Source organism: Microtus pennsylvanicus, chromosome 14, assembly GCF_037038515.1.
Source record: "Microtus pennsylvanicus isolate mMicPen1 chromosome 14, mMicPen1.hap1, whole genome shotgun sequence".
NCBI classification, from domain to species: domain Eukaryota; kingdom Metazoa; phylum Chordata; class Mammalia; order Rodentia; family Cricetidae; genus Microtus; species Microtus pennsylvanicus.
In genome coordinates this window covers 14,376,001-14,391,884 of record NC_134592.1, presented here as the reverse complement: position 1 = coordinate 14,391,884, position 15,884 = coordinate 14,376,001, and the positions used below count along the sequence as shown (strand labels likewise).

General features: G+C 46.8%; 1 protein-coding gene across 1 annotated transcript; it reads left to right on the top strand.

Moving 5' to 3' along the window:
- The first annotated feature begins 9,465 nt into the window (after positions 1-9,465).
- On the top strand, positions 9,466-12,860 carry Serpina5 (serpin family A member 5). Its single transcript, XM_075948011.1, has 4 exons — positions 9,466-10,078; positions 10,912-11,182; positions 11,472-11,619; positions 12,560-12,860. Exons 1-4 carry the CDS (start codon positions 9,466-9,468, stop codon positions 12,743-12,745), a joined length of 1,218 nt encoding a protein of 405 aa, XP_075804126.1. The 3' UTR covers positions 12,746-12,860.
- The last annotated feature ends 3,024 nt before the right edge of the window (positions 12,861-15,884 follow it).

Here is a 15,884-nt window from a genome sequence, read left to right as displayed (position 1 = left end):
GACCCTGGTGTGTGTGTGTGTGTGTGGTGCCTCACATGTAGCAGACACAGACATAGCCTTTGCCTGTCCCTCCAGGCCTTACCCTTAGCAAACCTGGCCCCAGACATGGAATAGGAGGTGCTTAAGTCGCATATGGCTGTCCAGGCATGTAGAGAAGAGAAGTCAGCTGACTGGGTGCAGTTAGTGTTTCCTTTCCAGAAGAGGGACTGAGAACGTTTTGGTCGGAAGACTCCCAACAGAAGCAGCCTGAGCCGCTTAGACCCTGGCCTAGTGTTCTTGTTACCTTTGCTTCTTGGTGACAATGCCTATCAGAAGCAGCTTGATTTAATCCTTGAAGAAAGGATTTAGATTGGTTTGCTGTTTCAGAGGGCTCTGTCCACAATGGTAGAGAAAGCCTGGCAACAACCTCCGTTTGTGGTGATGGTGGGGTGATGGAGGAGGTTGCTCGTATCATGGTGGACCAGAAAACAGACAAAGTTCTGAGGCCAGAACCAAGGGTTGGATCCAATTTTCAAAAGCCCACCCCCTGGAGACCCACTTGAACAGACAAGTTGGATAAGTTAACCCCCAACTGTTAGACATCCCACAGCCTCATAAAACAGTGCCGCCAGCTGGGAAATGTGTTCAAAATCATAGCCCGTGGAGACGCTTCCAATTCCTACCACAATATCCAGTGAGGAAGGCTCAGAGGGGTATGCTGTCTGTGCCTGAGATATGGCTAGTGCCACTACCAGCATAGACAGCTGTGGCCAGCAGCATGCTGCGGGAACATGAAACCAGAGCCAGGAGAAGCATTGTTAATGTATTGACCCTGCTGCTGATGTGGGCCAGGATTTCAAGAGAATCCCTTCCCTCTTGGAGAGGTTCAGTTTCTCCGGGAGAGTAATGTATTATACCCCTCTGTCCTTGACCTAGCTCAGATCATTTCAGAAGTAGTGAAAGCTCTTCAAGAAGGGTTGCTTCTAGAATCTGGGTGAACAAAACTACCCGTGGAGGAGACAGGCTGGCAGGAACTGGTTCTGTTTGCAGCAAACCTCTGATTTCCAGCAGATGCCTTCTCTGGGCCACACCCTGGGGGCTCACAGGGGCTAGGGTGACTAGCACCAGGCTGAGATTCAACATGGCCTCTCTGACGTCAACATGGATTCCCAGGACACTGAGAGCTGAGAACAGTGCAGCCAAGAGGGAGCCTCAGCCAAGAGGGGGCCTTATCCGTTCTTCTCTAGATCCAGATCACTCCCTGCTTTTATGTCCAGGGTGAGAACTCCCATAATGCTTTGACTCCAGCTGCTTATATTTCATCTACAAGCTAGGTGGCTCATTTTACTCCCATTGCGTGGTCAGTGTCACAAATTGTGGTTTTGGCTTTGCTTCTCTGGACCTCAGTACCCTCACTGATGAGATGGGACAAGTTTAGGTAGCTGCCTCTGCCTCATGGAATCACACTTCCTATGTGTGGGAAACTTTAAATTGGGGCTATGCATCCACCAGCCCTGTTACTCTTTCCATGAGTCCCACATCCCAGATACCCAGTGCAGCTCCTGTCACCTCTGAGCTTCAGTCTGTCCCCACCCAGGTCAACTCCCCTTATACATCCCAGGTAAGTCTCTTTTGGACATACTTGCTATTCAGACATGAACACAGCATCCCAGTACAGGGGTGGGTCTGAACCTGAGGACATTTTCTTGGCCCTTCTCTTCCTAATACCAATTCTTTTCCTGACTGCGCTTCCAGAAGGTTCTAGATAAGCAGCTCCACACCTCTCCCCTTTCTCTCTGTAGGTCAAACTGAGGAAGAACCTCTCCTCACAGCTTGTTCAGGGTGGAAATTGGGGCTATGGCCAAATCAAGGCATTTTTCCAGACTTCAAGATTAGGAGGCCACTGACCACACCTACTCTGAGGGACTTCATGGTGTCCAGAGCACCTAGAGATGGCTCTGAAAATTCAGCCCATGGCTGGAGAACAGGACCCAGGGTCCCCGACCCTTGTCTGTAGCATACAAGAAGCACCGTATTACAAAGACAGAGTGGTCATTGGTGGCCCAGGAGAGCAAGTTGTAGAGCTCCTTCCAGCTAACACCCATTCAAAACTCAGGGTACACCAGGGACTGCAAAGCCACAAATCCAGTAATAGGCCAGTTTCCAGCAAACCAAGACAAAGAGCAAGAAATAACCCTTCAGCTCACAATATAAAATGTTGCTAAAGGAAGTGGCAAGGGCAGGACCAAGGTGGCTGTTCCCCACTCAGGCCTCCAAAGCACAGCTTCGGATAGGACCCAAGTCAGCCTCAGGAGAACACTGACGAAGAAGAGTCCCAAAGGGGGCCATTGCTGACAGTTCTGGGGCTCACTACCCCTCTTCCAGGTTACACCCGCAATCATATAAGTGCTTAGGGCTCAAGAGGCCCTGCAGATCACAGAATTGCTCAGCTGAGCTCAGGACAAGTTGGCGTCTGGTTTTCAACAACCCTGTAGGAGCTAAAGTTAGACCTGGGCTGGCAGATGCCCCTTTTCACCCCATATTCACAGGCGGGCGAATGAGTAGAAGAAGGCTAGCTGGGGGCAGTCTAGGTTTCCTTATGGCAGCAAGCCTGCCAGAGTGATGTGTGAATGTGTGAGATGCTGGTTTGATGAAGGGGAGAAGATAAAGGTGCCTCACCCTCAAGTCAAGGAGATTGGTTGCTGGTCCTGATCCTGATGCTGATGCTGGTCCTGATGCTGATGCTGTGTTCATTTCTTTCTCACTCTAAAACAGTCAGTGGCTCCCTATTGGATACACGTTCAAAGTCCTCTGTTAACAGTCAAGGCCTCTCTGGTCTGACGCTAGCTGCCTCTCCGGTACATGACTGTGTGTCATGTGATTTTAACCACAGGTCGTTTTCATTCCCCACTTCTACGAGCTTCTCATCTCCAAACCTCTCTCTTAAGGCACTTATCTGAGAGCCCATACACTACCAAGGTTGTTCATAGCCCTCCTCACGCCAGACTGGCCTCGTGGCATCATTCATAGCTAGCCTGAGCATCACTTTTGTCCCTAACTTACTCTAGTGCCTACCAGGTGGAACATCTTCGAGACAGGACCTTGTTATCCCCAAATTTCCAAAGCTCCCCTGGCCTTAGGCAATTTGTATAGCACAAGCCCAGCCATAAAAATGAATGAATGGGTGAATGGATGGATGGATGGATGGATGGATGGATGGATGAAAAGGCAATGGATGGAAGTTTACTGAGTTATGTTTGTATCACCTTAGGCCCAGGATCAGACAAATATCGAGTTCAGTTGCTCAGGTTTTCTTTGCTTTGAAGCACTGAAAAAGAAAGTTAACTAAATAAAAAACTCTGTGCAGGATATTCTAGCCAGTTACTGTATCTTGTTACATTTGGGAGGCCCAAAACCTGAGTTCTGGCTGTGGTGAAGTATACTTATAATGGCAGTACTAGGAAGGCAGAGACAGGTGGATCACTGGGACTTGCTGATCAGCCAGCCTAGCTTACTTAGTGAGCTCCTAGCCAATGGGAGACCCTGTCTCATAAAAGCAGAATAGATGGCTTCTGAACTATGTTCTCTGAGACACACACACACACACACACACACACACACACACACGGGAGGGTGGAGGTAGCAGCCATGTTGGATTAGAGAATCTCCCTGATCCAGCATGACCTTGTTTTAACTAACTACATCTTCAGCAAGGATCCTATTAGTATCCTTGAGGTTACTGATGCCCTTGGGGTTGATACATCAACATTTGACATAGAAGAGGGAAGAATTCAGTCTTGGAGTCATGGCGAGGGACAGGGAAGTATCTGGAAGGCACTCAGGGCCTTTCTGCACTGATATCCATGAAGATAATTTCCTCTTAGTCATACCATAATGACGTTTGGATCTACCAGCTCCACCTTGTTCAAGCAATGACAAGCCCCCTGCTTAGGGACCTTGGAAATGTCGTAAGGCCTGAGCCAGCACTCTGCACCATGTTGGAAACAGTCAGTGAGTAAACCCTGACCTTAAGAGGAAAAAAAAGACAATTCCACAAGGCCCCCAGAAGTCCTAGGTGCACCTTTGTTAGGAACCAAGAGGGACACTGAGGTCCTGATCTGATGCCTGACCTGGAACATTCTCTTCTACCTCCTGGGCCTCGGTTGGGTTCTTAGGATATACGAGATGGACACAGTGACCCCTGTGTCTCTGACATTACCAGATGTTCTCATTGGAGCCACTATCAGACTTGTGGGTTTGTTATCTGGCAAGCACACAGGCCTGAGGGAAGTGGTTCAAAGACCTTTTCCCAGAGTCCATGGGAAACTGGCTGCAGAAAAGGAAGGAGTTGAGCCTGGAAAAGGAACGGGGTTCTGCTATGTCCTGTTCCATGCCTCTGCAATGTCAGTCTCCATCAGCCTGGCACGCTTGCCTTCTGGAGGGCCCCCAAATCCTGGCAATGGTGATGGAAATGGGTTTGGAAAGCAGAGACAGGCAACCCAACTAGAACCTGCATCCTAAGCCGTGTTGCCTGCAGCTGGCCTGTTATCTGGAAGCCTTCTAAGACAAGACAGTGCAGGCTGGGGCAGTGACTTGGACCAGCAGGTCGTTCTTCAGGGGCAGGGTTCAGAAGACAGAAGACAGAGAAGATAAGGTAGTTTGGGATCAGGAGGTCTCACACAAGCTCCATCCTATGCCAAGCAAACTTCTTAAGACGTACAGTATCTTAGCCAGGCAGTGGTGGCACAAGCCTTTAATCCCAGCACTTGGGAGGCAGAGGCAGGTGGATCTCTGTGAGTTTGAGGCCAGCCTGGTCTACAAGAACTAGTTCCAGGACAGGCATCAAAGCTAAAGAGGAACCGTGTCTAAAAAAAAAAAAAAGAAAAGAAAAGAAAAAGAAAAAAGAAGAAGCACAGTATCTTACATGCTATTTCCAGCAGAAACTATCATAAGGTGGGGCTAAGTCAGAGGGGAGCTAATCAAACAGTGTTGCATAAGGGGAACACAGGATATCTCAAGAACATTAAGACCAAGCACACAGCAGTCTTGAAATTGATAACTCCATTTTCTTCAGGAGAAAAAGCCAAGTCCTGGGAACTGAAACCTTAATTCTTTTGAGGCCCAGGCCTCAACCCCAGACTGGCCTTGACAAGTTCCCTGCTGAGCAAAAACACAGAACTAGATTCCTTTTGTTCTTTCACTGGGGCCTCTGAGCATCTTTATCTTGTCCATACACTTGAATCTTTAGGGCCTGTGGTCCTGGTTGTTGATGTGAGGGAAGGAATCCCAAGACTCCGGGAAGGGGAAGAGAGAGAGAGAAGAGAGAGAGAGAGAGAGAGAGAGAGAGAGAGAGAGAGAGAGAGAGGATATTAGCATTACCATTGTTTGTAATCTGTACTGAAAGTCTCTTTGTGGAAAAGACAGTAGACCCACACCTTTTAGTGACAGCAAAAGCCTGGGGACCCCAAAATGTTTCTGAGTAAAAAGCATTAACAGTTTTCCTCTGTCCAGAGGTCTGGCTCTACAGATCAGACAGAGATGCTTTCAACAACGAGAAGCACTTTTAAGTCTGTACTTATAAAACAACCAAGGGAAATTTAAATTTGATTAATGTTAAAACTGAACTTTTGAAGGCTTAAAGCATTTCCTTAGATCTCACAGCTTGCATGTGCACACCTTACCACACATTCATAGACCTCACAACTTAAGTTTTCACATCCCAGACCTTTGTAACTTACATTTATGTGCCTGAAATTACCTCTTAGACTCCCACAACTTACAAACTTCAAACCTCTTCTTCCCATCCAGCCAGGAGACGTAGGTGGTTGATTACCGAGAGCTGTCTTTACCAAGCAAGTTCCTTTAAGTAAGGGAAGAGTGAAACCTGCTTTGTGAGTTTATCATTGTTCTAGAGTGAATTCTGCAGGGAGGTAATTGTGTCTACCTTTCTCAGCAGGAGACCTAGCAGCTCTAGCAGGGGTAAAGAAAAGAAACAAGGCCAAATTTTAAGTATATTTGATTTTAAATAAACTTTACTTGCCTTTAATTACATATTTTAGCAATAACCATGAAGACATATACAGGAGGTAAAATAAACCTTGTTCCTGTAATGAATCATGTTTGTACTCAGCATGACTGTGAACACAGCTCTGAGCACACTAAAGAACTTGTCATTTATAAGGTGTCTGAACATGAACTTATGTGTCTTGATTTTTTTTTTATTTTCGAGACACATTCACAGCAAGTTAGTAGCATTTATAAGATTGGGATTTTACAGCTTTGTCCATGTTAAGTTTGAGCTTTAAAGATTTGAGTTGAAGATTTTATTGAGGATTCTATAGCATCAAAATAAAATTTTAAGCCATAAATACAGTTCGTTTATTTCTCTTTGTCCTTTCATAGTTCACCTTGAAGAACACCACAGCCTCTTGTATGACTCAGTTAATCCAAATTGCTAAAGCTTAACCAAGCTGGCAAAGATAAAGAGAACACATCTCTTCAAGTCAGTGTACTAACCTGGGTAGACCTTAGGAATTTATAAACCTTATTTATCAGACATACCTTACTTATTAAGTATGTGTTGTTTCTTATCTAAAATTTTCTAGAAGCCTGGCGTTGAGCAATTAGCAAGGACATACATAGTTAGACATACATCTCTAAGTCAGTTTCTGTTAACCTGAGCACACCTTTATAACCTTGGGAATCTGTCATTATGCAAAACTCCATCCCTATCAAAAATAGTTTGTAGACCTGCTGCTGCTTCCTTAGTCTGAGAAGAAGATGCAGTGGTAAGCTGAGTACTCAAGAGGCCTAGGTTTCATGAGTGCTGACTTATTTGGTCTATACCATGCGGTCTTTTTAACCAAGATGATGGTTAAGTTACATGGCATGTACTCTATTTTTTTGAGGGGAGGAGGGATAGGGTTTCTCTGTTTAGCTTTGGAGCCTGACCTGGAACTTGCTCTGTAGACCAGGCCAGTTTCAAATCTCACAGGGGGGGGGTCTGCCTCCCGAGTGCTGGGATTAAAGGCGTGGGCCACCACCACCCTGGTGTACTCTTTTTTTTTAAACCTTAGTAAAGATGGCTTCCAGCTACATTGTTGCTTTCATCCTGATGAAATGGTCATCAGCCAAGATGACCATGAACCACATGATTGCTATTTAAAAACATCTGTTTTCCTAAGCAAGAACTGAGCCACGTAATATGCAGTAACAAATTAAGATGACCTATAGATTTTTAAAGGATCAACCTTCAGTTACAGATTTCACAGATTTTTAACCATACTCAATAAACTTAAAAATTCTGAGATAAAATTTACATAAGACTTTTAAGAGAATTTTTTTTTTTAGAGCAGAGAGCAAAGAAATCATAAAGATGAAATATTTTCAAGAGTGGAAAGCAGAAAAAGCTTAGAGATAGAAGTCTTTGGAAAGGGTAGAGCAAAGAAAGCTTAGAAGAGATTTGGGATCCTTTGCTTGTGCAGTAGCAGAAGCTGTCACCCAACGAGAGAACCTGAACTCGAGTGCACCGTTCTCCCACCATTGAGCTGTTTGACCAGGGGTATTGAGTTAAAATTGCATCAATTTCACACTGTGAATCTAAGGAAATCTAATAAAAATTTACAGCACGGATCTGTCAATATGGAGCTCAAGTGGCCCTTGTGAGCAATATTTTGTCTTTCAACTTTTACCTACATATTCCTGTGTCTTTAAACTTACAAAACCTTATTTTAAGGTCCCAAGGGCAGGTCTTTTTGAATGAAAGTAAAGATTTTTAAGAGCACTTTAGCACATTATAGGAACTAGAATACAGAAGCAAAGAAAGCATTTAAAGGAAAAAAAAATGTTTGTCTTCATTAGTGTTTCAATCGCTGTGGAGACACCACGACCACAGCAACTTCTGCAAAGAAACATTTAAATGTGTGGCTTACAGTCTCAGAGCTTCAGTCTGTTATTATCATGGCAGGACATGGCAGTATGCAGACAGACATGGTGCTAAAGAAGGAGCTGAGAGTTCTACATCTTGATCCTCAGGCAACAGGAACTGTAACACTTGAAGAAGCTTGAGCACAGAAGACCACATAGCCCACCCCCACAGTGACAATAAGACCACATCTACTCCAATAAGACCACACCCACTCCAACAAGACCACACCTACTCCAACAAGGCCACACCAACTCCAACAAGACCACACCAACTCCAACAAGACCACACCAACTCCAACAAGGCCACACCAACTCCAACAAGGCCACACCTTCTATAACAAGGCCACACCTTTTAATAACGCTACTTCCTTTAGGGGCTATTTTCTTTCAAACCACCACAAGAATCTTAAGAATTTTGCTATCTCATGTTTTAGTGCTGGTGCTTTCTACTTTTTTTCTTCAGGCAATCTCTCTGGCCTGGCTTTTAAAAAAATTATCTATGTATTATGGCCATACTTACTCTTTTTCTTATATTCAGGTATCCCTGTTTAGTCACTACTTGACCTGGACTAGCAGGTCATTCTTTGGTGACAGGGTCCTGAGAGAGAGGACCAGGAGATCAGAAGAAATAGAATAGAAGATAAAGTTTATTATTAAAGGACCAAGGGGTCTTTCTGTCTACGTCCTCCATCAAACAAACTTCTTATAAGGTACAGTATCTTTTAAACTATTTCCAGGGAAGAAATGGGACAGAGTCAGCAGAAACTGTTATACGATAGGGCTAAGTCAGAGGGGAGGTAACCAAACAATGTTGTACAAAGGGAACACATGGTATCTCAAGAACATTACAGACTGAGCACACAGCAACCTTGGGACTGATAACTCCAGTCTCTTCAGGGGAAAAAGCCAAGTCCCTGGGACAGACCAGCGCTGCCAAGTCTACTCCTTTTGTCCTTTTATCAGGACGTCTGAGAAAGCCTTAGATCAGCCCAGATCTCAATAGGGCGGAGTTGGGATGGGGTGGGGGCACGGCCTCTGTGGTCAGTGACAATTGCAGGCTGTGAGTTAGTCTGCCCTCTGTCCTCTCCTAAGCCAGGTGGACTGCCACCGTGACATTTAACCACATTACAGAGTAAGTACAGCTGCTGCTCTGGGATCTGGTGGACTTGGGGAGGTGGGCAGACCCTAGGCATGCCTGTCCAAGCTGTAGTCAGGGACTCCTATGGACGAGGCTTAATACCAACATCTGAAACTTACTTAAAACATTATGAGAAAATTTTTGGTGATTTTTTTTCTTTTGTAACGCCATTGCACTGTTGGTCTACAAGTCTGTCTTGAGCCATTACCTGCATTGTTGCATTGTCCGACCTTTCTACAGCTCTGAGTACCACTACTTCTCTTTGCAGTCCCATGGCCTCAGCCTCCTAAGTTATCTCTTAGAGGATGTGGAGACATCCTTTAAGGATGTCAGCCTACTCAAGGAGTCTCTCCCACTTTGACCCATGACTTTTCCCTGCCTGAGAACAGTTTCCTATTCTTCCATTCAGAACCGCTGCCACAATGAGGATCTTCTCCTTTCTATGCTTGCTGCTCTTCAGCCTTGGGGTGACCTCCCGCTACCACTCCCGTTCCCAGGAGAAGAAGAAGGCCAAGGGGTCCTCTGTGAGTGCTAGGGTAACTCCCAGAAGCAAGGACTTTGCCTTCAGTCTCTACAGGGCCTTGGCTTCTGAAGCCCCTGATCAGAATGTCTTCTTCTCCCCCCTGAGTGTGACCATGAGCTTGGCCATGCTGTCTATGGGGACTGGATCCCACAGTAAGACACAGATCATGGAGGGCCTGGGCCTCAGCCTCCAGCAAAGCCAAGAGGCCGAGCTCCACAAGGAATTCCAACATCTGCTGCAGAGGTTCAGTCAGCTTAGTGATGGCCTCCAGTTGAGCCTGGGCAGTGCCCTTTTTATAGACCCAGCAATACATATTCGGGACAACTTCTTGAGTGCCATGAAGACCCTGTACATGGCGGATACTTTCTCTACCAACTTCGGGAACCCTGAAATGGCTAAGAAGCAGATTAACGACTATGTGGACAAGCAGACCAAGGGCAAGATTGTAGACTTGATCAAGGAACTCCATAGCACCCATGTCATGGTGCTGATAAATTACATCTTCTTCAAAGGTAAGCCTCAGGCTCAGACTTTCACTTCCTCTCTTTCCTGTTTTATCTCTCACGGTAGCATTCTGTCCCCCTCAAAAGAACAATTCATCCACATGCCAGCTGGATGGAAGGGAAGACAGACGGTGATTTACCAGATAGCGGCTGGCCCTTGTCACATCATCATGATGAAACAATAACAATGCTGACACCAAACCCACTAGAACCAGGAATACAGATCTGATCAGGGTTAAAAGGGCAGGGAACGGGAGACCAGGGATTCTGAAGGCAAGTGCCTTAGTTACTTTTCTATTGCTATCATAAGACACTATGACCAAGACAATTTATAAAATACTTAAGTGGGGCTTGCTTATACTTTCACGGAGTGTGTATATGATCCATTATGGCAAGGCATGGTAGCAGGCAGGCAAGCATGATTCTGGAGCAGTAGCTGAGAGCTTACATGCCAACCACAAGACAAACACGATGTACAAAGAGAAACCCTGGGCCTCGTGTGGGCTTTTAAAGCCTCAAAGCCCACTCTCCATGTCGTACTTCCTCTAGTAAAACCACACATCCTAATCCCCAAGCAGTCCCACTAACATTTGAGTCTGTGGGAACCATTTTCCCCAACCCACATGTCAAGGGTTTGGCAATACAGGAGAACAGGCGTGTGAAAGGTTCAGGCTGCCCCAGTCATGAGGGGATTTGGCTTTTGAGGCTCATAGATGTGGCTGCTAAGGCTCCTGAGGCTACTCTGCAGAGACACTCTTTGGACTGTCTCCACTGGTCAGGCACAGCCAAGGGTGTCTCATTTCTACCCAGTGCTTTTGCTCCTACCCCATGTTCACCTTTAGCAAAGTGGGAGACGGCCTTCAGCGACAAAAACACCTACAAGGAAGATTTCCATGTGACCCCCAAGCAGACCATACAAGTGCTCATGATGAACCGTGAAGACGAGTACCACTACCTCGTGGACCAGGATATTTCCTGCACCGTGGTGATGCTCCCTTACCAAGGCAATGCCACCGCTCTGTTCATTCTCCCCAACGAAGGCAAGATGCAGCAGGTGGAGAACGGCCTGAATGAGGGAGCCCTGAAGAACTGGCTGAAGACAGCCACAAAGAGGTACTTTCTAAGTCACACTGGGGTTACATCCCTCCACCCATGCCTGGGAAGACACATGACCCAGGACAACACAAGGATGGGAAGTGATGGTTGGGCATCTTAGGCAGGAAGCTGTCTCCAAACCGAAAGTCTTCCTGTAATGTCCTCAGCCCAGGACCTGGCCCAGCTTGAGGGATAAAATCTGGAAAAGTGGGACACTCCAGCAGAGATGAAGGTTCCATTAGGTCTAGGGCCACAGAGGGAGGGTGCTAAGGACATCTCAGCATCTCATACTCTTTACTCTCTCTAGGCGGTTAGGCCTTTACCTCCCCAAGTTCTCCATTGAGGGTACCTACCATCTGGAGAAAATCCTACCCAAGATGGGCATCAAGGATGTCTTCACCTCCCATGCTGATCTGTCTGGCATCACTGACTATGCCAATATCAACTTGTCTGAGGTGAGTCTGGACACTCCTGAAAACCTACTTTAGAAATTATCACACCATTCCACCCCATTTCACCTGATGCCAACACACCCCAAATCCCATCCCACCCATCCCACCCTGTCCCACTGCACCCGTTCCCAACACACCCACCCTACCCCATTCCACCCTATCCCGTCTCATCCCATCCCACCCCACCCCACCCCATCCCACTCAATCCCATTCCATCCAATTACCTTGTTCTGCCCCATTCTATCACTGATCCTCTTCGATGCCGTCCCACCCAATTCCATTCGGTCTCACCTCAGCTCATTCCTTTCTATCCCATTATGATTCCTTCATACTAGAGATTCAAAGAATTTCCTTTGTGCCTTGTTCTTACAATGAAAGCCCATATTTGCCACATGGTCTTGGAGGAATCTGTGCCTGTTTGAATGCTGTTTTGTCAATCTCTCTCTGTGTGTGCATGCATCCATCCCAGAAAAAGAGCAGTCTTTATTGAACAGCACAGAAAGCATCATACGGGGAAGGAATGGGATACTTTACAGAAATCTTCTCAGACTTGTATAAGGGATTAAGTCGCTGACTCCAATTGACCCAGACATCAAACAGAACTACAAACATCATTGTTTATAACTTTGTTTTAGAAGATTACTTTCAACTTCCGTATCTGCTGTTTTCAGCAAATGACACACAGTGCTGTCTAGATCGGGGACAATGGAAGAGTATGTAATTTAAGACTGCATGGGGAATCCAAGGCAAGTAAGGTTGTTTATGGCACCGTTCACTCAAAAGCAGGTTAAACCAACAGGCTGAGTACACAGAAGGATGGCAGGTTTCCGTGACCTCTGAATGTATTATTAACTCTGGCTGTGAGGTCCCAGTTCCTTAGAAATACAAGCAGTATTTTTATCACGATGCATCACCACAACCCAGCCCTACTGTCTGCCCGCAGATGATGCACAAATCCTTGGTGGAGGTAGACGAGTCAGGAACTGTAGCGGCTGCTGCCACCGGAGAGGTCTTCATGTTCAGATCTGCTCGGCCGAGGACTCTGCAGATGAAATTCAACAGACCTTTTCTGTTTGCCATCGTGGAAAACATGGATCTCTTGTTCCTTGGCAAAGTGGTCCGGCCCTGAGCTGGGACTCTTTCCGAAACCCACAGGCTGACCCAGAGGAAGCCACGAGGATACGACAGCTCATTCATCTGTTGGGAGTTGGTGATTTGCTGAATAGATTAACTAACAAGGTGTTATGAATAATACTAATACACTAATGGCGGCTTCTCTGATCACACTTGTAAGGTATGGGTTCTTGCTCTCATTTTTCATCAGCCAGCTGCTTTCTCCACCATATCTGTATCACAGTCATACCCAGTGCCTGGGCCATCTGCGCTCAGTCTGTCACTCTAAAGCTTTGTGAGAGACTGATCACTATAGGTGATGGTCACTAGAACGCACATTTTTAAGCCTGGTCTCCCACCTGTCAGCCCCAATTATCAGTTCATTGTGCTTTAGGAATGGGAATGACGATGCCCCTCTCTGGACCTTTGTTTCTCTGTGCATCCAGTGAAGGATTAGAGCAAGAAGTCCATCCACTGATACGTAGAAATCATTCCACAGGCCAGTCAGGATTGATATAAGAACTCAGCTTAGCAGCACACTTGAGTATGAGGGTAGAAGTGTCTCGCCACGGACACAAGTATCAACTGGCAAACCTGACTAGGCTGGGATGACAGAGGCCTGTCGCAAACCGTAGAACATGGATTAGAGACCGACTTGCTGATTTTCACCTTGGCAATAGCAATAAAACATTTCGCAAAGACTGGGTCTCATTGTCCTTTTGGAGACAGCCCTGAGGAGAGCGACACTTGCTATGTGATGCCATTATTCTGGTTTGGCTGACAGAGAAAGGAAGGCTTGCTGAGGCCGAGGCGGCTTGCCCAGTCACACGGCTTGCACATGGTACAGCCAAGATGAATGAGAGACTGGTGAGTTTCTCATCGCCGAGACCACACAAGGAGCAGTTTAAGAGTCTCTTTAGGCTCTGGTTTGATGGGATAGTTCACCATGGCGAGGAAGGCATGGGGCAGGGGAGGGCTCAGCTGCGGCAGCAAGAGTGTGAGGCTGCTTTCTCGCGCCTGAGTGGATGTGCAGGTCTGAGACAGAAAGGAAGGCTGGGCTATAAACCCCACGGCCCATTCCTCAGCTAGCCACGGTTCCATCTACGTCCCATCTCCCAGAGTTTCCCACAACCCCCAAAACAGCATTGCCAGTGTTCAGATACACGAAGGGAACATTTTTCACCTAAACCGTAACAGATGGGGAGTGTAGCCCCACAGCTACCCTCAACCCTGTGTTCTGCTGAGGAGGGAAAATGGAGACAGGATAACAGGTGTGTCTAGATCTCAGCACCCTGGGTTGACTCCTGTCCTCTGGCCAAAGAGGGAATTTGGCACATCAAAAAGCAAATGAGTAAATGAATGATTGAGCAAAATTGCCACCAAACCTCAAGCTGTCTCCAGGGCAGAGTACTTTGCCCACCCCAACGTGAATATTACTGTTATGGTTCCCATGGGGCTGTGCTCAGAGCTCCGATTCCTGGATTGTATTGAAGACGGGTATCCACTGGAAATAACAAAGTGTGTTTTAGTCAGGGTTTCATAAAAGAACACAAATGAGTGTGTGGTGTGTGTGTGTGCATGCATACATGCATGCGTGCACATGCGTGTGTGTGAATGTGCATGCATACGTGTGTATGCATGTGTGCGTGTTTGTGCACGCATGCGTGCATATGCTCACACATGTGTTTGTGCGCGTGCGTGCGTGTGTGATTTATAAGAGGCTTACAGGATGCAGTTTAGGCAGTCCAACAATGGCTGTCTCACACTGGAGAGGCTGAGAACCTGACAGCCCATGCCGAAGCTGCCTGTCTCAGTGGTTCCCTTTGAGACTTGCAGGCCCCGAGGACTGCTGGAGAGCAGCTGATCGTCAGTCTGCACTGGAATCCTTAAGAAGCTGGTTCTGATACGGGCAAAGAAACGCCATAGCTACAGGACAGATGCCTTTGCTGATGAGAGCAAGGGAAAGCAGGCAGAAAGCAAACTTTCCTTCTTCCTTGTCCTTTTATCTGGGTTGCCATTAGAAGGTGTGGTCTAGATTTAGGGTGGGTCTTCTTGCTTGAGACAATCTCATGGAGTCATTATAGTTGTGGACAACAGTTGGGTTTTAGTTGATTCCAAATGCTGTCAAGTTGGCAACCAAGGTTAGCTATCACACAAGGTCAGCACCTTTAAAAAATATTTATTTCACTTTTATTCATCTGTGTGTGTGTGTGTGTGTGTGTGTGTGTGTGTGTGTGTGTGTGTGTGTTTGCAGGTGCCGGTGAGATCCCTGGGAGTTGGTGTTTCAGAAAGGTATGAGCCTCCCATTGTGATGTCTAGGAATTAGCCCCAGAGTTTGACTGCCCCCTAGAGTACTTACCAAGGACTGCTCTGTCAGTCTGCTGTGGGAACTTTTCATTTGCAATCGCTTTCCTTCCTCAGGACCCTGCAACAAGGTCTGTCCCTGTCTCTGGTTTACACTAAGAACTAGCTGGTGACAGCAAAGGCCTAGACTCTGACGCCTGGCACATAGTGCTGGTGTGCAGGAGTGCACGTGGCTATGACCAGATCCAGACATCTCAGCAGTGACTATGCTAACGCAGTGACCGTCCACAATCAGGCCTTACCGTGGGGTCAACCCACCCCCTCATGCCTTTCCCTTGTATAATGTCTAGTGATTCGTGGCAAATTGTGTCTCTTCCTGTTTACCTAGTCCATCGGAGGTCAGAGAGGAGTCCTGTCTAAGGGTCATGTATGACACCAAGGTCCAGTGCTTCCAAAAGTTTACTGAACAAGCAGACAGAAAGCAAACACTGCGTGGGCCGAGAGGTGGTGGAACAGTGCCTGGAGCCTCTGTTGCACATCACACGTGAATGTTGTCTTAGAACTTACTGGAAGCTATTGGATTCAGCTGCCACATGATTCGGGGATGTAGAGACTAACAGTTCAGGGAGTTCAAAGGTTTTGCCAGAGAACAGCACGGAGCTGGTTTTGATGTAGGAGTGGAGCTCCATAGACAGCAAATTTGGGACAGGTAGAGGACTTGCTGACAGAGGGACCAGCAGGAGGGAAGCATGAGACAGACAAGATGTGGTGAAAGAGAAAGTACAGACACAGGCCATGAAGGAAAACAGGGGGAAAGGAAGTCGCTGTCCTGGCTGTTTGGGAACAAGGGC